This window comes from Ruditapes philippinarum, unplaced genomic scaffold, assembly GCF_026571515.1.
Source record: "Ruditapes philippinarum isolate M1 unplaced genomic scaffold, ASM2657151v2 ctg1019_1_1_1_1, whole genome shotgun sequence".
In the NCBI taxonomy this organism is placed as follows: Eukaryota; Metazoa; Mollusca; class Bivalvia; order Venerida; family Veneridae; genus Ruditapes; species Ruditapes philippinarum.
In genome coordinates, this window is record NW_026857033.1 from 90,353 (window position 1) to 113,542 (window position 23,190).

Sequence of the window (23,190 nt, forward strand, 5' to 3'; positions counted from 1 at the left end):
ATTCATGCTAATAGGTGTTCACTAATTGATTTTATATGGCTATATATTAGCTAGGACTTCTAATGGGAATTCATTCATTCTTGAATATTGCTAAAGATAGCATCTTTCTACTTGATATGTTTTAAAAGTACTTAACTGTGTTGTTTAATTAAAAAAAAATCTTTAAGTTAACAATTACTGGAAATGGAATTATACAACACAAATGGATCTAATATGAACTATTTGAAGATTCTGCTTATAGAATATTATCAAAATTACTGTGCAGGTTAGTTTTTATCATAATTAAATCTTTCTTATGTAAAAATAGACTTGTAATATTGGTTTGTAAAAATTTATAACATGAAAATTGTGTGAAAGTGAGCATTATGAAGAATTTGGTAAATTCAACTTGAAAAGTTTGGAAACAATAAAAATATTTGACAGTACTTTTGGGAATAGCCTGTATTTGGATTAGGACTTGTAGTAGTTGTTATACCAGTGATAGTTTTGTTTTGATTTGTTGATTTATTACCATTGATGTGAACTAGATGAAGAAGATACTGAGATTTGATTGTGACATTTCTCCCTTCAACTTGAGAATGGGCTATATCAACTTGAAAATCAACAATTCCCAGGCTACTGATAGTGGTGATAATGCATTTTCAAACACCACCACTTTCAGTCCTGGTCATTATTTTCATGTTTGATTCCCTTGTTACATGTTGTAATGTGTTGTTTTAAGATCAGATGTGCTCACACTGGGTGGCTCTATACAGTCAATGTCTTTTTCATTAGTTTTAAATTTTCTTTTTACACTTAAAAAGATTTAATTTGTTCGACTTTTTTCACATGTCACTGCCAAAAAATCCCCTTAAAATGGCATTCACATTTTATAGAGATAACAAGAGGCATGCTAATAACCAAATATTTACATTTCTAAAATCTGCCATTTTCCCTAAATTTCAGCGTAAAGATTTCAATAAATTCTTGTTTCTAAAGAATTAATCAATGTCTTAGGGGTAAAAAATTAATCTCATCCTATTTAACTCAATATTTGGACAGTACTTTATTTCTATACTTGTCATAGCATATGGTTGGACTTTAAAGTGACACCATGAAAAAATATTGCAGATTCATTTTAAAAAAAGGAGTGCATTTTTTTCCTCATATTGTTAATTTGTCACACAATGTTTAATCACCTCCTTAAAGAAGGTACAAATTTTGACCAAAGCACATCATTCATTATAGTAATAAGTGGCCAGAATGTCATTAATGATGATGAAGAATTAATGTCACGCAATTACTCAAACAGCTAAAAGATGTTTACTCAAAAAAACAACTGATAATTAAGGCTCAAATGACCAGTCAGTATAAATAAGTAGCGTTAAATGACCTGAAATTAGTGCTAGTTTTTTTCTCTATTAACATACATCAAAATGATTTTATGGAGAGGTAATTTGACAGAAATAAAAGGAAAGAAAATGATAAGAAAGGAGGAGAGTCCTTTAGTTTATTACTACAGGTCAGAGGGTAAGAATAAAATAGTTCATATTTCAGCAATAAGTATTGTATTTGACCCAAAAAATACAATTCAAAATGAGGAATTTTATTTTAAGATAATTGTCAGTGTTATTTTACACATGAAATACAGTATGGATCAGAAAATAGACTGCTTTTTTGACAAAAGATTGAGTTAGTCAAAATAATTACCATAGCAATGATGAGAAAATGAGGAGCACGATAATTCAATTCTTCTTTTTGAACAATGGTTGAACTTACAACAATATGATGACCAGTAAAAAATCAACAGGAATTATATTACTTTGTTTATTTTGAAACACGATAAGTTTAAATCTATTTTGCTTCCGAATTAATGACCTGAATAGGTACCTCCCATTTCGATAAAATCTGAAAAAAATTTAGCATTGAATTTCAATTTGGCTTCCATATCTGTTAAAACAGATTCAATTTGATACATTTTTATCATAAAGTAATAGAAGACTGAAGTGTTCTAGATCTGCCTGATTCTACACGGTAGTGCATTGTGGGAAAGAAAACGGCCCCTGGAAAATTTATCAAGTTAAATATCTTTAATTAAATTTGAAAAGTCAAAATTTTGTTTCACTGTGAAAAGAATCTACTTAACAACATAAGGAAATAATTTCATTTCTCTCATTCTGCGTTTAAATCCTTTCCATTGAAAAGAAATCCAATGTTAAGACTTGGAATAATAAAAATTCAGTAATTAAATTTTATAGCATAGTTACTGTGAGATATCTATAAAATCTATGTAACAGATCTTTACAGAAGTTAAATATCACCATGAAATTTGTGTATCGTTTGTAGTTGTCTCTATTCAAAACCCTATTCTTTTAGATAATACCAATTATGTTCGACACTCATCAAAAGGCTATTGTTTAGCATTAAATTCCGCTAGATCATATTCAATTAGATTGAATGTCTGTTGAACAAACTATGTAGATAAATCTAAATGATGGGGTTAAATTGGCAACAATGCCTGTAACAATTTTTTTGTCCTTTTTATAGACACAAGTTAAAACCTGTAATTATTGCCATTTCTAAAGCATGGTTAGATCCTCTGTGGGAACGTTTTCAGTCTAAAAATTTGCATTAAATCTAAATATACTTTATATATGGACAATGTCAATGGATTATTAATGGAAAGTACAGGTAAAAATTTCTATGTTTAGCAGTCTTTTAATTGTGACTTGATAAATATCATGTCAAGAAGGTTGAAAAGAACCAATTTGATTCTGTCAAGAGTGATGAGTAGTAAATTGACTGCATAATAACAAGGCGTATAGATGATTTTTTGGTTGACGAGTTAGCTTCATGCAATTATTATTAATGTTTCTTTTTTTTAATTCAATAAGAAAAAGCCCAGTGGGTGGGTATATGTGTGCAACATGCTTTGTCAATGTAGGTGCTAAAAGTAGCTCTAGGTGGAGTGATCAGGGTATTAAACCTTACACCTCTCTCAATGACTAGCTTTATATGGGTGGTAAAACTTAATGTAACATTTGTCAAAACTGAAGGGGAAAAAAAGCGATATATCCTTCTTAACAACAGATGTAGGAAGTCAATGTGTCATCTACGTTGACACTACAAGAAACTAAATGTATCTTTTTCATGAAACATCTTTTAAAATTGCCTTAAGTGTTTAATTTATTACATAGCCATGCCATTTCAGTGTGTCTGAAAAGACTTTGAACATAAGGCTATCAAACTGTCTCTGGACTAAAGGATGTGAGGGATTAGCCCCAGATTATCTCCTATTAAACATATATTTAGGGATCTTTTTGGAAAATCACCTGGGGTACAGCTGTTCTTAACTTATAAAAACAACAAGAAATTGGACTATATCCTTCTATCACACATTTTGTTTACACATTTTATATATACTTGGGTCTTAAGATTTAGAGGTGTTTAGATTTTGGTTAAGTTAATTAAGATTAAAAGATAACATTTACACCTTAATTGCACTATCCTGTACTGTTTTAGATTACATTAAAACAAATTTACTTTAATGTCTTTGATAAACCCATTAGACGTGTTTTTGTAGCTTAATTGAATTTCAGTTCAATCTTATTATTTTCTATAAATGCTTGTTTTTCAATTAACCTCCTCAAAAATTCTGCTAGACCGATTGAATTATACAAGGGGTCGGAATTAAATTAAAAGGTCGAAATAAATATTGAAAATTATTGAATACGATTTTTTAAGCACAATCAAGCAGATGATACAGCCAGTGTTCAATGTTTCTTTGAGCTTAAAAACACGATGACCCTAAGGTCAGAAAGGTTAATGAAATCAACAAGTCTGTGATTGAATTTTGGCCTTTATTTGGTAACAATTGTACTGGGCTCGGTGACAGACCTTCCCGTCGTTGAGGTGACATACCCGGATGATGTATGCACCATCTGGTCCCAGATATTACAATAACACAAGACACGTCTTCCATTCATAGTAAATTGATGAAAATCATTTCTAAAGCAACAGATCTTAATACTGTTCAACAAGTTTCGATCTGCGATTGTAATGAATAATTATGTAACTCAGTTCTTCATTTCCTCATGAATAGCTTGTTTTGTGAGTAATCTAATTATATTAAAAATAAAAACCACACTAATTTTCATGCATCTTATGTGAATGTTAAAGGATCAATTTCCACCTTTATCAAACACTTTACAAAACATCAATAACTCATCTTCAATAATCAATGTGAAATTTACACGAATGTTCATGCTGTCTTAAGAAGCACACACATCTGCTCATATAAGGAAATGATAACCATTAACTTGTATTAGTGCTGTGACAAAATACATTAACATTGTCACAAGTCTCATAAAACAATCTAAAACCTGGCAATTTATATTTCCCAATTTTATTTGTTTTCGATAAGGTGAATAGAATGTGGTTTAAAATGCAATGAAACACAGTGAAGAAATGAATAGGACTGCAGCTTTACAAATAAAGGCAGAATTTCACAAGGTGTAATTACAATTTTGTTCACCTTCATTGGAGATTTTAATAGGCAAAGAATTTCCACTTTGTTAATAGGTTTGGCGTGCGCTGCTATGGCCATTTAATTAAATGTACTTTAAGAAGTTTATAGAATCTCAAGATTTAACCTCAGGCCTGTAGGTAATACCCCATCATGTAAAGAAGGAAACATTGGATTTATCATTTGATCTTAGAATTTACATTTAAGATCAAAAGGTATACAATCAATGTTTATTACATAATACAAAACCTTGTGTGAACATCATAACAATCAGTAAATGAAATTATCCGTTAGCCAATCAGATTTCAGTTACAGTATAATGGGGTGTAGTAAATCGACCAATGAGAGAACAGGATACATTACTAGAGTACCTGGTTGAATGAAAAGAGGTGTGTTTGATTGATGTGAGAAGTGTGCCCAGTGTAAAGGGATCATTCATACCTCTTCTACTGTACAGTGTGGCTGTTATCTAAGAAGTTTGGACTATATATAAAAAATATTCATGACTTTGACACTTTATAGTGATAAAATTTGTTGACGCAGTAAGACTAAAAGTTTAAAAGGATAAAAAGAAAGAAAATTGACTTGTGGTATTTTATATATATACCACAGTGACATAAATATATGTGTGTGGTGATTTGTTTATGATCAAAGGTCTGACTAACTGTTCTAAATGGTTAATTTATTATATACTCAGACCAAAGATGGATTTATTGTTGCTATTGATACAGGTATTTTGTTTTTTACTGGTTTGATATATTGTGAGGAGTTTATGTTTATGTTAAACTTCTATGAAAGTGTTATGTGACATTGGGATTTTATTTTTTTAAAATCCAGTAAATTTTCATTCTTATATGATAATTATATATTACAAATACTTTATAATTTTGATATTTAAAAAAAAATGTCTGTATATTTATTAAAACAAGAAACAATTTTATTTTATTTTCATATGACTTGAGAACAGTTTGGGATGGATAACTTCTGCTTTACTTCCATCTTATTGTAACAATTATCATTTAAGTCATTTGTAGCAAATTAATAATGTTATAATAACAGCAAAGAAATAACAAATTATTTGTATAATTTCAGATCGATTACAGTCTGGTAGCATGGCAAGTAACGGTGGAGACTCAATGGCACCTGACGAGATGTACCTCATGCTTCAAGCTGATATGGTATGTACACACTTTTAAATATTTTTATTTTCTTTATAAAGATTTTTATATAAAAAAAAATCAGATATATTAACTTATTTCTTAAATTTCTCAGATTGTCAAATAAGTTTCAGTATTAATACACTGGTAGTGATTAAAAGTTCAAAGTTTATCAACCTGTTTCAATCTGGCCATTTTTTGTTAATTAACTGTTAACAATAAACATTGTATCTATTGTTACATACCTATTTAATTAACAACAATATGTTTATGAACCATTAATAATTTATCTCTCCCCAATATTATGTCACCTTCATCCTTTAATGTAGCCAGATCACACATAGATAAGAAATATTTCTCAAATTATTTCTACCTTGTACAATTTGATTGTCTGCTGATTAAATCTTCTTACATAGATAACCTCCTGTAGTGATAACTATGTTAAGAGTTTATCTTCCTTTATTACACCAGCCTCTCCAATAAGTAACTCCCTATAGGAAGTCAGCCAGTTATAATTAATTATGGCTGACCCCTAAGTGCAGCCTCTATTTAATCAACTCCTGATTAGACTACTCTCAGTGAAGGGTCCTAACCCCTAACATTTAATTATTTCATTAATATGATATTTCATCTCAGCTGCAGCAGATAAAAGTCTTGAATTTTTCAAAACTTCACTAATTTAACATTGAAGTGTTTAGGCATTGTATGAAAGGAAAGGTAACAAATTTATTGGTTAAGATACTTGAGACTTACTGAAGTTGAAAACTTTGCAGGCCGGCAACATCTATCTAAAAGTGTGGATCTAAGGCGTACTTTGATCAGTAACAAAAAACTAATGTTTGAAAGTCCACAATAATTTATGAACACTTCAGTTGTCATTCATTCAATAAGAAATGCTAGCAAAATATTTTTTTTACATTTTCAGTATATGATTAAAAACATTTTTTTTTTTCGGCATTCAATAAATTAATTTTGAGGATAGACTGTTGTCAGGTGATCATTAGAGGAATAGAGATTATGAAATGAAGCTTTAAAGTGCCCAACGCACTGGAAAAATTAACAGAAATGATTAGGGCACTCTTTGGTTACACTGATTGGTCCAGCAGTGGTCAGAGTCACCTCAGGTGTGAAGATGACCACCGATAACAAAATGGTCACTTTGTTGATCATCGTAATTGAAGCTAGGGTCAACTTCAATAAAATTATTTTTGATCTCGCACAAGTTATGTGCTATTTAAAGAAAAGCAAAAGGTTGGAAAAGGATAAAATTTATATGCTGATGAATAAATTAGTGAATGTTTAAAGGGATCCAGCTAGTTAACTGGCCAGTCTAGGGATTTATTGCTGCTAGGTCAAGATAGTAAAAAAACACTTAATGTGGGAAAATCAAACTTAAGCAGCCAATTGTGTTTGCCTTATGACCTTTTGTAAAACAGTTTTGTTAAACGAAAAATTATAATGTGCAGAATCTTCAGATCAACGTTTTGAATTAAATAATTTTTTACGATTTCTGATCCTCGTTAAAGAAACAGGTGTTGACACAGGTCATCTTTGATATCAGATTGAAATTAACAGTTCAGTAGGCTCTAAAAAATATATTTTAATGCAGAACGGGTAAATGAAATTAAATTTAAATTATCAGCGGAAGTCGGGATTAAAAGAACAATTTGCCAAGCAGGCAGATTTACGGCAATGAATGAATGAGACTGACGATTTGGCAAAAAGGGTTTAAGGGTTTTTAACACACAGGTTCTCCTTTTTTGACAAAATTATTGGCAATCTGGTAGACTGATGACTCCCCCTATTCATTGCTTATTATTATTATGCAAGAAACCTAATCTGCTACTAAAATAGGTTCAGAAGGGAAATCAGATAAAATCAGAAGCAGGTCAGTTTAACATGATCCTATGTGAAATGCACTGAAGGGATTACAGAAAAACCCTTGCTCTTTAAATAATCTTAATCATATAGTCTGTAGTCCTGCCTTCAGCGAAAAAAGGGATCAGTTTGACATTTAATCTTTTCAAAATATTAAAACCCACATATGGCTAGTTTTCATTAATACATTCAGATTTGGCCATGAAGGTACGGAAAAATACTAGTTTTTATATCATCGATTTTAATTATAATTTTTTTGAAAATGCAATATTTATATATTTGTATTTGTTACTTTCAGGTCAGCATAAAGCAGCAGGAACAGATATTACAATCAGAGATTGAAGAGATTGCTACAAAATTCCATAACCTTCTAGAAACTTGCGGTATTGACTCAGACACGGGCTCTGGAACTATGGCGCCACCATCAACTCCTTCCTTTTTAAAGACAACCTCAGGGTCACTGACACACGTCACAAATCTTGAAACTCCTACATTCCTGAAGCAGACGCCAGGAAGAACAACATATTCTCTGTCAGACAGCAGCGATGATGACGAGTCACGTTCGATGTTCCCCGACTGCATGGTTGATGCAGTCGTCAACAAAACAGATGGTCTTCCTCTAGATATTTCTACCCTCTCCAACAAAACATTGGTTGTTGACAGAAACTCTAACTACTTAGATTCTCCTCACAATGAGTCTAATGAGAACACACCTGTGATTGAGGCTATTCCAAGTCTAGAGAAAATCTCGCCAACAGATTCTACAACTTCTACATCATCATCCAGCAGTAGCTCACACAAAATGTCGTCTTCTGACGGATACCCAAAGTCAGATGAATCTTCAGACAATCAAATAGTGCCTGAGTGTTATGACCTTGATAAGGAATTTATGTATAGACTTAAGTATTATTCAGACTTTACTCTTGATCGTCAGAGAAAGATAAACTCTATGGTTGCTAGTTTTGGGGGCGCCTCAGATGGTGCTCCTTGTGCCGTGACTGAAGACATTTTGACTCGTCATGTTGAAGGCAAGGAATCTTCTCCAGAGAAACCAGTGTTTGTGAAACCTGTATTACCGCCACCATCAACAAGTTCTGGTTCTGACTATGTTTCTACACCTACTTCACGTCATCATTCACGTAAGGAACGTACTCGTCGTCAGTCAAGAACCAGCAGAAAACGCTCATCTCAACCTCTTGCCTCTTCTACAATGCTTGATGACAGTTTCTCCTCATCTGGCAGTAGTCGTGGTAGTCACAGAGGAAGTTCACTTATTCCAAAAGCTTCCTCAACAATGATTTGTGACTCTGGGTCTTCAAGTGGTAGTAGTCGTAGGAATCGTACAAATGGTTCTAATCCTCGTGCTTGTTCAACAATGCTTAATGAATCGTTCCTCTCATCAGGCTCGGCTGGATCTAGTGGTAGCAAGCACCGTAGTTCATCAATTCCAATGGCAAACTCTACAATGATTCATGATCTTCCTGAAGCAATTCCATATGTTGGTGAACCAACAATTTCTGTCATCAGACATCATAGTGACACAAATCTCAATAGTGATAATGACTGTGAAAGTGTTTATACCTGGTCTATTCATGATAGTGACAATGGCTCAGATAGGGATATTAGTTTGGAAGAATCTTATATGCGTAAAGTAACTAATAGTGCCAGGAAAACCTCCAATAAACCACCTCTGCCACCATGTAAGCGTGTTCGTAGTGGGAGTATTAGTTCTCGAGATAGTGACTGTGAAGTTAAATGCCAAGATCATCAATTACATAAACTTCTTGGTGAACCATGCTCAAAAACAATTCTTGAATCAGTCTCTGCCATTGAACCAAGTGAAACTTGCCGGGAAGGAATTTTATTTGTTGAAAGTTTATGTGATGAAACCACCTGTGCTGTGCCAAAATCAAACACTATTCCTCGTTCAAGCACGCGTGTCAAACTACAAGACAAATCAAGTGGGAGCTCATCAATGGAGGCAAGAAGGGCATCTTTGCCAGATCTTACCAGTGTATGCACATCAAATAATAATGACGATGTAAGTGTTCATGACTCTAGTTGTAGTATAAGTGAGGATGATATCACAGCAATGTCGGAACGTCCCGACGTTCAGGGAAAATCTAGCTCAAGCAATGACAATCCTAATGCAGGCGGAATATCTCATGGAAGTGCTAATGTTGACTCAATTCTTACAGACAGTCCCACTAGTGTATGTAGTAGTGGTATTAACGCACCATACAATTCCCCAGGAACCAATGCCAGTAGTAGTTCACGTGTAAGTTGTTCTACTACCAGTGACGCACGATCCTCAGACTCTAACATTAACACTCGTGCTCCACCAGTCACACTCGTACCCAGAAATATTCCAGTGCCTCAAAATTCCCCCAAAGTTCAGAACATTGAAATCCCAGCAAACACAGAAGGTGCAGTGTTTAAGGTCCCAAAACAAACTCAACCTCTCAGAAACTTGTTCAGATTTAGACGTAAGAGCAAAACTCCCGATATGAAAACATCAACTCCAAAAGAATCTGTTAGAGGGGCAAATATTCAGACACAAAGCAAACGTCAGTTATTTCCATCCAATGGCACTGCCAATCTTCAGAGTGAGGCTAAAGTTATGGACAAAAAAGCTGTGATTCGTAAATTTAAGAAATTTAGTGACAGCTTTAGACAGAGAGATCGCTCAGGGAAACCACAGATTCAAACTCTTGCAAATTTGTAAAATTGTTGTATATATGTTATTTGATAAATGATGAACAGTATTATTGATATATTGCCTGTGCAATGATGCAAATTATGTTTGTTCAGTTTTGTTTATGCATTTGACTCTAATTCTTACCGAATTTTAGTGCTGAATATTGACTAATCCATTCACAGTTTTAAATTAACATAACATTAATATCTTTTATGTTTTATTTTGTAAATTTCAAAAGGGAAATAATAAATTTTTTTAAAACTTTAATCAATGTTTTGTAAGTTTTTAAGTTATTATTAAAGAAATTTTCAGTTTTCAATTTGTTTTTATCTAATACCTTAAAGTAAAGATCAGAAGATAATGAAAAAAATACCAATTTAGTTTCATTTTGTTTTTATTGTATATCTTAAAGTAAAGAATAAGAAATCGTAATAATTTATGTTGTTTCCTTATGTTCAGTTGTTTAGTAGTTGCATATGTGTAAAGATAAATGTGTAATTGTAATATGTGTAGACAAATGATTACATGAATATTTATTACTGCAGTGCTGCTGTATATTGTTAAAGATCAGAGTAAATAATTATATATATGAAATTCACATTGTGTTTTCTTCCTTTCTCATGGTAAATATTTGCAAATCTTGATTTATTCAAGTCTGCTTCAAGTCTGTTACGGCAGAAGTGGAGTAAAATACTTCATTTTAAACCTAATAGAGTTTGCCTGCTTCCTGGTCTCATCAGGACTGGTTCCTCAGTAACCAAAGTTGGGCTTGAACTCACAACCTATATACCAAGAGGATGACATCTTAACCACTAAGTCACTGCTATACACATAATCTGATACTGTTTTACCAATAAACAGTCAATTCCCGTCAACCCATAAAAATAAATCATGGTGAAGAATTTTCAATTCTGTGAAAGGTGAATCTCACAAACATTGTATGACATAGCAGTTTCAGCTGAAACTTGATGAGCTGTAAATAAATTCCTTATTTTACCACATTTCAAGTCCTTACAATTTTCCCATTTTCACAGTGCACATGTATTGAAGTGAATAATCTTTAAAGATACAAGTGGATAGGAAAATGTTCCAAGTACCAAAAGGGAAATAACAACAAGTTAGAACAATTTTCAGGGTTATCTGCCCTTTACTAATTTATTCCCATTTTGATAGTTCAGTATTTGAAGTTTAATTTCTGTAACATTGTTACTTATTGAGAAATGCACCTTTGCAAAAACATTTTAAAAGTTGAAATATGGTTTTAATTAAGCAAAAAAATATTCCACAGTATTAGTGAATAACGTTTTTGAGAAATAGTCCTTCCAGGGCAAAAAGAAATCTAAAACAGGACACAACTTTGCAAAATTCAATTTTATAATCGCCTGCCCTTTTTAAGTGGTATCACATTTTTATGGTGAACATGACTTGATAATATACCAAGTGAAAAGTTTTAAAAGTTTATGAAATTGATCATCAAAAAAGAGAACCATGATAGAAGCCAAAGCTAGTTTGTTATGACAATAGCTCTACCTTTTTTTTCTTGAAAAAAGAAAAGCTGAAAATTATCTATTGAACAACTCTTTTTCTAAAATGTACAAGTCAGATTTATGGTTGGCCTTAATATATTAAGCAAACTGACAGAAAAGTCATACTTCAAGAAAATGTACTTAATAATAAAAAGGTTAAAACTATTAAAGTGACATTATGCTCATATTCGCAGTCAAGTTGAGCTGAACTGACTATATATTTCAAAATATTGACTGCTATAATAGTGATTGACCAACAATTCATATTGGAAAATGTTAAGGATAAAATTTAAATCTGCCTAAAATATAAAAAGACTGCCCCACTCTTTTTATGAACTGACCGTTACAGGTAAATTCTAATGAATATTTACGAAAAAATAATTTGGATCCATGCATTGTTTATTGTTATTGTAAAATAATTTTTTATATTAAAAGGAATTATGGCAAAATGAAAAATTTATTTTAACTTTCACCTTTCATTTATACCATTGGATGGGCATAATGTCACTTTAATTTGGTTATACAGTATGTATTCCTAAATACATGATAAAAGTTAAAACCATGGAGAAACACAAGTCTCATAAAATATAAACATTGTTTACTGATCAAAGAAAAAACAATTAGTTATTGTTCATGTCTATAAAAGGCCACATCCAAATGGAAAATCTCTTTAAAATTTTGCAGTTTTCCCCCAAAAATAACAATTTTACCAAAATCAAATGGGTAAGGCCTTTTCTAAATTAAGTAAGAAACCACTAATACTGCTGCATCAAAATATTTCATAATTATACATTGATTTAAATTTCATTATTGAAAATATGACTATGTCAAATTTTTTTACCAATACATTCTACAATTGTAAAGTTCTTTAACATCCCAATCAGGATAGTTTTACAATACCAGTCAAAGGGGAGTAACTCAATAAAGCAATTTATGAAGAACACATGAGTAAGCTCCCTTTACTTAAGTTTGTATGGTAAATAAAATGTTAAATTATTTAACACTAAAAACACTGGTCATTATCATATTACATTACTTCAGCCACAAATAGCTTTTTTGTACAATTAACAAATCAAATGGGGACATCAGTATTTAAAACAAATAATTTCAATGCTTAGAGAACTCTTAGTATTCTTAAATCAAATTACATGTGACCTATAAAAATGTCTCTTCACCTAGTAACCTTGATGTCTGAGCTACAAGCATATCATGCATGGATATTAATACAAAAAAGATTTGATTTGTCCATCATGTGGCCAGATAGATTTTTTATCCACATTTTATTCAAAGTATTTCAAGAAATATCTATTTTAATAAATTAAAATTTCACAGTAATTAGGTAATAAATATCCACAATAAATTAAATGTTAAAAAAGCAAGATTCAGGTATTAAGTCATGACCATGATCATTAAATCTTTGGCCATCAAGTGAATTTTTCAACCAAAGGAAAAAAAATTCTGACAAGAAGTTGAATGGTACTAATATTCATGTAATAGAAATATTACTTTTTTTTTTTTGGTGAGAGAAATTTTAGAAATGATAAGTTTCTGTTTTCATTTTGACTAAATAAGTGTCTGGGGTCAGTTACTGGTCATATTCAAAACTAGAACGGCCACTGTCCTTCTTGCTAAAATACTCCACACATGCTAGTATGTAAGTAATGTTTATGAAATTTCCTGTTGATATATCATATTTATTTTCAGATAAGCTCTAAACTAAATTTAAGTATGAAAAAATTACAAAGAGAGATAACTCTCCAGATTTGCAAAAAAAAAATAAAAAAAAATAGAGATCTTTTGGCCACTTCATTTCTTCTCAGTAAGATCTATTCATCTATGAAGCCTCACATTGAAAATATAATACCTCAAATTATGTCATGAACAAAATAAACTTTGAAATTTACAAAGGGCTATAACTCCAAAAATATATAAAAGAGTTATGTTTCTTGGATATTGCACTTCTTTTCAATGAATATTATTATTTGTTTCAAGTTGATAACTTTCATAACTTTTGTAGTTAAGCCAAGACAAACAAAAAGCGTATAAAATTACAAAGAGCAATAATTCCAAAATTATGCAAGAGTTATGGTTCTTGGGCACTTCATGTTTCCTAAATAAGATCTATTCATCTATTAAACTATCCAAATGTTCTTGACAAACAAAACACAAAAACCAGCTGGACAGATGGAAACACTGATTCTAGTTATACCCTGTTGTTATGTGGGCATATAATTTAACCAAAATAAACAACATCAATGTGCACAACATCCTTACTAAACAAATATCATTATTGGGTGTAGTAACTGTCTGTCATAAAAGAGTCAAAGTATAGAATTTATTGATTTTGACAGTCAAGAGTCATAACTCTGGTATTAGTTGTCAAATTGTAAAACATAACATACATACTGACTACACCAAATGTTAGTTCTCCCTTAAGGTGGGAGATTATTTACATAATTTTGATACCTGCATTAAAAGTAAGGAATTTCTGTATTGAAAGGGCTGTTCTTGCACTTATAAGAATTTGAAAAAAAAACATGTAAAAAATATAGAATCAACTTACAGGTATGATAAACTGGCTATATCTCTGAAGAACTGTCTTCCTTTTTTCAGGCAGTTTCGTATCTTCTTCATCCTTACAAAGTTGAAGTAACATCTCCCGCTTCAGATCCATTGCCAGTTTAGAATTGAGATCACGTTCATGGGTCTACCAGTACAAGAGCAATGTATTACAACATTTAACATCATTATTGTACTTAGTATTTTCTAGTGGGCTTCATTGAAATTAGACATCAATATTATACTTAGTATTTTCTAGAGCATTTTCATTAAAATTAGACTGACAGATTCGAAAATATGGATCTTGAAGGATACATGCACATTACTTACATGTTTGTGGCTACTCTATTGTTCTCCCTGTTGGTCTTTAAAGACACATAGAATTCTGCCTAAATGAATAGCATTAAAATATTATAAACTGTAAACTTTGTTTCCAAAACCTTCAAAGTATTCATTTGTATGTGTGAATGAAGGGACTTTCAGACTGTGCCATTTTAATATTCCCCTCCAAATTTTCGTGGCAGGCGATCTCATAAAAAATAGTGATATAGAAATATTAAGACATACCTGCAGAATATAATAATCTAAACCAAAGGAATCATCTATCAAGTCCATGGCTCTGTTTGTACATGGAATTTTGAACCATTTGTCCAGTATTTCACTGTACAATACCCGATCTACCAGAAACGGTACACTGTATTTTGCAATCCTGTAAGAAAACACATTAAAGCACATAGGTTTTATAGCAATAAGATCTTTCTCCACCAGTAAAGTTTAAAAGTTGCCATATAACCATGTTGATGGATTTTAAAACCTAACTTACCATTTTAAGTAATTCAAAAGCCCTAACTCAAGACTGCTTATCTTATCAATTTTGCTGAAACATTGAACTTACAAATATTGTGGATATCTTCCATAAATATCCTCGAAGACGGATAAAGAAAATCAATCAACACCAGTCAAGCTGTTTCATTAATTTAAAGTAACTCCAAGTAGCCTAAAATAATATAAATATGATATAGAACATGGCTCAGATATCACAAACAAATACATTTAAACCAAGTTTCATAAAGATCCTTCAAAGATTACTTAAACTGTTGCACGAGCACCAATGTAATGATTATCTACAAGTATATTAGGAATGAATCATACCAGGTTTTACAAATGAATTGCACTACACAGACAATAATAAGACCTGTCCATAAGACAGCATGCTCAACTATTATATGTACTTGCCTGGAAGTGAGGATGATGGGCACTTACAAGCATACAAAGTTTCAAAGCAATACCTTAAAGGGTATAGGAAATAATTGGGGTTGTACGAAAACCTTAAACAAAATATAAGTCATAAAAGGGGCATATTTTTTGTCAAAATCCATGACAGTATTAAGTCCTCTTGCCTGGAAGTGGGCATGATGGTCATTAACAAGTACACTAAGTTTTGAAGCAATACCTCAAAGAGTATAGGAAATATACGTACGGAAAACTTTAACCAAAATTCTTAGTTGAAAAAGGGGTATAATTTTGTTAAAATCAATGACAGAATTATTTCCTCTTGCCTGAAAATGGGAATGATGGTCATTTATAAGTATACAAAGTTTCAAAGCAATACCTTAAAGGGTATAGGAAACAAGGTGGGTGGATGAAAAACTTAATCTAAAGTATGATGCAGATGACAATACTGATGCCTGAGTAAGGAGGATATCTCTATTATATAAATACAATAGTTGAGCTTATAATGATGACACTAATCTGATGTAACTTACAATGGAGAATGCACATGTATATATTTTCTACTTTTGATAACTTTGGCCCAGTACTCTACTACTCCTTCACCGCCCCACAACCCATAGTTACACTGTACTGGATATCTCACATGGATCGGGTGATTCTGGATAGGGAGCCTGTAATTTATATATGTATATATTGTGAACACTAAAATATAGAGAAAATTCTACTGATGAGGACTTTAGTGTAGAATCGTTTTTTGTATGTTTTTTTTTGTTTTGCTTTTTAAATAAAACAATACATTTTTAAATTGAAACTGAAGTTGATTTCTATATTCAAACTTACATCAAAAGCCTTAGTGATTATGTAGCATAACATATAAATATGTAATAATTTTTCTGACAACAGCATAATCTAACAAAAGAACTATGTTGGCACAGAGGACCAATACCTATAAAAATTTAATACTTGAATGCCAGTTATGGTCCTTTATCTCTATATTAACTTGTGATATGAATGATATGTACAAAGTCATTGTCATCAACTATTTTTTTAAACAGAAAGAAACTACTTGACCATTCCATGATAAAATAATGATAACATCTTAGTGATACTTTATTCACATTCAGACACATTACAAATATTACTAGTATTAAAATTACAGCCAAAATTTTACCATCACTAATTTTACGTACCTTGTGCCATACTCATCAACTTTATATTTCGTAGTGTCAGGTCTCCAATGAACTGGTTTTGGGTCTTTTGTCATGTAATCTAGACATCTTTGTTTGTAATGAGCTGGTAAAAGTTTTTCACATTTATCTGTCCAAACATACGAGTATGCTCCAGATTCTACAATAAAAAGATTTCCTTCAGATATATTATACATCTAATTGATGTAAATGTATTGAAAACAAAAAACATGATGCAAACATGATAGAATAATAATTCTACCACTTAAAACATGCACATGATTGTAAATATAAGTGATGAGAAAACAAGAAGGCCATGATGTCTCTTATTTCACTACCATTAAAAGAAAAGATTCAAATTTTGAGGGTCATCGCTTAAAAATTCCAAAAATCAGGTCACTGGGTCAAGTTCAAAGTCATCCATCCAAGGTCAATATTTATTCTACACAAATAACTGTACAAACGATCTAAATCTGAAAGCTATAGCTGGCCTGAAAAATGCAAAAGTAGATCACTAGGACATAGACACATAATTATACTCAAGGTCAAAGTTCATGTATCCAAATTTAGCTACAGTCAATGTCAAATTTGACTAAGAGGGAAAATTTGAACAAACTTGATAAAAAAACCACTTAACAATGCACCATTTTAAAGTGTCTTGCCTGTATGGTCTTTAATAGGAGATATTTTATGATGTTTGCTATATCAGTGTAACCACAGTAGAGACCACTTTCAAAGGCAAAGCCAATTTTGACTCATGAATTATAGCTTGAACAATTTTCATAAGGAGCACCAAAATAATGCTACATTTCAAATATCAAGTCTACACCTTTCAGTTCCTGACGAGGACAGTTTATGAACAGAATATGTTGATTTTTTTTTGTCAAAAAAGTTTAATGTAAAAGTAGAGACACAGTAAATTTTTACCCAATGCCATCAACGGAACAAATATGGTAGAAAAAAAAAAAACAACAATTAACAATGCACTAATTATTTAGCTAATAAACCTATGGTTTCTGTCAGATGTTTTTGTCCAAGTGTTTTGCTATATGTCTACAACAAAAAGTTAAAGTCAATTTTGAAAGGGGCATAATTTGGAGAAAAAATTCAATAATTTTAAGAAACCTGGTAAACGGGAATCATTAAAAAACAAGATTGCATTTGAGAAAAATGCTATGCCACTGCATTAATACAACACTAAATAGTAGTGTAGGAACAGATTTTTTTTGTTTCTATACAATTGAAGATTGTCATAATGCATAGATCCCTGACCTATCTAATTCTTATTATCAGATTAGTGATTAAATCTATTGTTAATCCAATAAAAGATCAGAGTAGGAATATATCAATGCACTTGAGTCTAGTGAATTTGGTGGTGAAGGTCATATTTCACACAGCCTAAATTTCATGACTACATCAAAAGACAACACAGTAAGACACTTTGTCAAAATCTAGGTCAGCTGATATCAAAGTTCACTTTACATCTTAATCTGTGCACATGGTTCAAATTTCATAGCTATACATCAAAGGACAAGTAGGTCACATCATCAAAATCTAGGTCACCTGATATCAAAGTTCAATTTTACAACTAAAACTGTGCACATGGTCAAAATTTCATTGCTGTACATCAAAGGACCAGAAAGTAGGTCACTGTCCCCTTGGTCAAGGCAAAATTTTGACCCAAGGGTTTAATTCAAAACAATCTTGATAAAGTTCCACCAAACAACATTTCAAGTCAAATATCTAAGCTGTAGCTTTCCCCCATTCAGAAATTTCAGCTAATTTTGACACTAGAGGCAAAATTTGAACAACTTTGGTAGAGTACCTATAGATGATATCATTTAACAAATATTAAAGCTCTAAGCCTTGTACCTTCAGACAATAAGATTTTTTGATTTTTTACTATATGTATATATTGAAAATCAATGACCCCCGGGGCGGGGGCAATTTTGACCCCAGGGCTATAATTTGAACAATCTTGCTAGAGGTTCACTACACAATGTTTCATGCAAAATATCTAACCTCTAGCATTTGTCAATTGCTAGAAGAAATTTTTTTAAAGTTTTTACTATAAGTTTTTACTATATACATATAAGGAAAACCAATGACCCCCGGGGCGGGGCCGATTTTGACCCCAGGGCTATAATTTGAACAATCTGGGTAGAGGTCTACCACACAATGCCTTATGCAAAATATCTAAGCTCTAGGCCTTTTGGGTCTTTACAAGAAGGTATTTAAAGTTTTTACTATATGTACATATAGTGAAAATCAATGACCCCCGGGGCGGGGCCGATTTTGACCCTAGGGCTATAATTTGAACAATCTTGGTAAGGGTCTACCAGACAATGCCTTATGCAAAATATCTAAGCTGTAGGCCTTTTGGGTCTTTACAAGAAGGTATTTTAAGTTTTTACTATATGTACATATAGTGAAAATCAATGACCCCCCGGGGTGGGGCCAATTTTGACCCCAGGGCTATAATTTGAACAATCTTGGTAGAGGTCTACCAGACAATGCCTTATGAAAAATATCTAAGCTCTAGGCCTTTTGGGTCTTTACAAGAAGATTTTTTAAATTTATTCTTATAATTCCTTTTGGTTGCCATGGCAACCAGATTTCTGCATGGAATGAAATTCTTTGAACAACTTTGGAAGCCCTTCACCCAAGGATCAATCCTGCCAAGTTTTGTTGAAATTGGATCAGTGGTTTTTCACAAGAAGATTTTTTAAGTTCTACTAATATATATATATATATATTCACTATATAATCTATATAACACACAAACACACACACATACACACAGGTGAATCGCTATATGCCACCGCATTGCAGATGCTGCGGTGGCATAAAAACCTAGTAAAGGGGTATGATTTGAAGAAATCTGGAAAGAATGTACATGTATTCAAATCTTTTATTTATTTAATTATGTTCCAGTGTTCAATCTAAAATGAATTCCAAGGGGGACCTTTGGACCCATAAACTCATCAACAGGGGGTCATATGAGAAAAATGGGGCACACACCTAAAATGAACATAAAATTCAAATAAGATATAATATTATGAATAAGGTATAATATTATACCTTTTAACTTACTTGTTCCCACAACTGATAATACATACTGTATATCCACCAAAAACAGTTGCAAAAATTGACTCTACTAAAAATTATTGATCTTATTATTTGGGCCTTTTTTTAGTGTTCTTTAGCGGTGATTTTGGCTCATATTTAAGAACTGATTAGTAGAGAAACAAAGACATAGTGTTTCAAGAAAAAAACTATCAAAAAGGGTCGAATGCAAATGTTGCCAGGGATGTTCGATAATAATGTTCAGTTTTTTAATCAGCGGCTGATATACAGTAAAGGAAAATCATATTTTGCAATTAGCAAAAAACATTTCACTTGAAGTTATAGTTACACAGTAGCTAAAAATATTTACCCTTCTCAATATATCCACGCCGAAAAGAAAGTATCAACAGGCGCTAAGACAAAGTACATTGACATATACAAGGGTTGTCCCAAAATATCGTAGACAAAGTCTGTTACTCAATCAATTATAATACAATAGAGTCCTCCAGCTAGGGAAAAGTCAATACACCTTTTATGTGTGTCTATGTGAAATAAAATCAAAATTCCTCCAAAATTGACCAAGTTTTTAAAATTTAAAGAATGCTACCTAAACATACCCGGCGCACGCCGTCATAAACGTCATGACGTTATAAGATTTTTAAAATGTTTTTTAAAGTATTCACTGTGTTTCGCGATGCACTGTAAGTGTGAGGCGACCCATTTATCATAAACGTTTTCAAAACAATCCTTCTTCAATGTACTCAACACACGCAGAGTTGAGTTTCCTGGCAGAGTTCGCTGAAGTTTTCGAACCTGTGACCTAGTAATTGTGATTTCAAATAAGGAAACACTGCAAAGTCTTAGGGCGTACAGAAGTCTCTGAAAACCTATCACATCAAGCTCAATCTGTGTCTCCTGAGATCTTTGGCAAGGTGCATTATCTTGATAAAATATAATGTTCTCCATGTTGTCAATTAATGCTGGACACTTCTTCAACTTAACACGGTATTCAATGACATTGCGTTGCGCCGCATTTTCATCTGACGTCGGCATTTTGGGCATTTTTAAAATGGCACTGCTGTTAAGTATTATGCTACAGACTTTTTTCAAATTAACGTTACATAAACGTTTGTTGGTGATATGACATAAAAATGAATGACGTAATTCCACATGAATGTATTTCCCATAATTATTTTTATGCTAGAAGTTAAAGGTATTATTTTAAGAAGCATGCTCTCAACACTGACCAATATTTTATCGTGCTCCGGGTATGTTGTACTGTTTAATATAAAACCCTGATAAAAAGCGTTACCTAATATATTGGCTAATGACTTTAAGTAGCTAAATTAACAAATGACCAAGGAAGATATCTGGTAAATTTTATTAAGTTATGACGTCAGGTTGAAGAGAAAATAATATAGTCTATGACATTTTGGGACAACCCTCGTACCAGCATATCTGATCTTTTTTCAGAGCAGCAGCTTCTCATGTCAGGCTTAAGATATTTGTATTGATTAATGATATGCACAATGTTTTAGCGCCGACCAACTGAAGACCAATCAAAAATAATTTATTCAATTGTCAGACACTCCCTAGCCAATCGTGTTTGATTAACTCCATCTCATAAACTTTTTAATTGGATGAAGGCGTGTTCATAATAATTTATATGCACATGTACAGTTTCATAATTATAGAGTGGGTGGACCAATGCTCGGCGTATACCAATGCTCGGCGTAAAATAGTACTCCTGTACGAATATCTAAAAATATTTAACAGAATACCCAATTAAGGTCACCGGTTCTTTTATTTACATTAATCGCGATTTTATCCTGGTGCGGTTCACTTCCGTCGAAGTCACGTGACCACGGTATAGCAGACGACGGTCTGAATAAATTCCGTACCGATCTCGAGTTGTCTTGTTTTACATACAATATCTGCCATTAAACAGGCAAAAATTTAAGGTTTTTTTTATTAATAAGGAAGAGAAATCAAATTTCAATGTATTTTCATGTTTTCTTATAAAAATTCACAGTTGAAATTTAACAAACAGCATGGATTTATACGGACCCCCTCCATCTACAATGCATATTAACATAGTATACCCTGTTCTTTTGTACTTTCAGCAGTAGATAGTCATTAGAAATGTGAATTTGTGACTTTATTTGTTTTAAAACAAATTTATTTCTTAAAAGATAAACCCGAATAAAACTATTTTACAACAATTCACAGAAAAAATAACTAAAAATATCTAAACCGCACCTTTTTATCCTGCTTTATTATCGTGGTGTCCATTCAGAATTATAAATAATGATTTAAATCCTATTGCAACTTGTTCATTGTTTGATTCAGAAATGCCACGACAACAGAAATTCACGATAGTGGTCAGATGGCAAAAGCTGTGGCCGCAGTAAAGAGGGGATATCTGTCTACAAGGCATCCCACTTGTATGGAATTCCTCAATCCACATTGAAGGACCATACCAGAGGGCGTTACAGAGGGTTAGATACTTCTTTTGGACGTACACCAATAATAACCATCAGAGGAGGAAGCAACACTTGTTTCCTATATACTTTACATGTCTGAAAGAGGATTTCCTCTGTCAAAGAAAATGGTTCGAAACCTCACAAGAGAAGTAATTATGGCCTCAGGTCGAAATACTGTTATAAACACCCAGAAAGGGCCTTCAAACAAATGGATGAGGAAATTCTTCAAAAGACACCCAGAACTTTCGATTAGAAATGCTCACAGCCTTGATAAGAGTTTCGTAAATATATAGATTTTTACGGCGGAAAGTTATTACACATTTCTTTGTTTTGACTGTAACAAAATATAATTACATGCATATATTGGATTATCTATAACTATTTTGCAATGGAAACAACACCATATCCGTAAACTTTACTATCCGGCTACTACACCGTTTACACTAGAAAACTTACTCAATTTATGGAAAACAGGGAAGTAATTTTTAACTGGCATCGCTGCTCCTTGATCTCAAGCAATGTTTTATTTGATTTTAACTGAAATAAATTTGTTTTTAAGTTACATCTATCAAGTATGTTAGTGAATTTTGTGAATGTCAAATGCCTTTTTTTTCTCAAATGGGCGCAGCCATATTAGATTGTACTTACTACATATAACTTTCGTACTTTTATTTTTCGTAATTCTATGTCAAGTTGTAACATATGTGGTCAGCAGTATTTACTGGGGGAGCAATATTTGCTATTAACATAAATGGTCAGCATTAACATATGTGGGCAGCAGTATTTAGCAGCAGTTATTATTATTACCATATAATTATGGGCAACTGTTATTACAATAAACATGACTGTGTGAGTAGGAAAAGTCGGTTTGCAAATTATGAAAAAATTTATCACCTAAT

General features: G+C 32.2%; 2 protein-coding genes across 6 annotated transcripts in view; one reads left to right on the forward strand and one right to left on the reverse strand.

Moving 5' to 3' along the window:
- Positions 1 to 10,835, forward strand: part of LOC132748575 (uncharacterized) — a 32,574-nt gene extending 21,739 nt beyond the window's left edge. For 3 of the 5 annotated variants that reach the window (XM_060738178.1, XM_060738179.1, XM_060738182.1), the window contains exons 2-3: positions 5,597 to 5,682; positions 7,838 to 10,835. In XM_060738178.1, the coding sequence (XP_060594161.1) occupies positions 5,597 to 5,682; positions 7,838 to 10,264 (2,513 nt within the window). In that variant the 3' untranslated portion in view covers positions 10,265 to 10,835. Of the gene's footprint in view, positions 1 to 2,535; positions 2,671 to 4,915; positions 5,236 to 5,596; positions 5,683 to 7,837 lie in introns of those variants that run through there. The other 2 variants (XM_060738181.1, XM_060738180.1) reach the window with 2 other exon arrangements.
- The window catches only part of LOC132748577 (large ribosomal subunit protein bL28m-like), a 64,011-nt gene extending 41,079 nt beyond the window's left edge, over positions 1 to 22,932 (reverse strand). The window contains exons 1-5 of the mRNA XM_060738183.1: positions 22,748 to 22,932; positions 16,746 to 16,902; positions 16,089 to 16,226; positions 14,890 to 15,031; positions 14,327 to 14,470 (exon numbers count right to left, since the gene is read on the reverse strand). Of these exons, the coding sequence (XP_060594166.1) occupies positions 14,327 to 14,470; positions 14,890 to 15,031; positions 16,089 to 16,226; positions 16,746 to 16,902; positions 22,748 to 22,787 (621 nt within the window). The 5' untranslated portion in view covers positions 22,788 to 22,932. The remainder of the gene's footprint in view (positions 1 to 14,326; positions 14,471 to 14,889; positions 15,032 to 16,088; positions 16,227 to 16,745; positions 16,903 to 22,747) is intronic.
- Between the last annotated feature and the right edge of the window lie 258 nt (positions 22,933 to 23,190).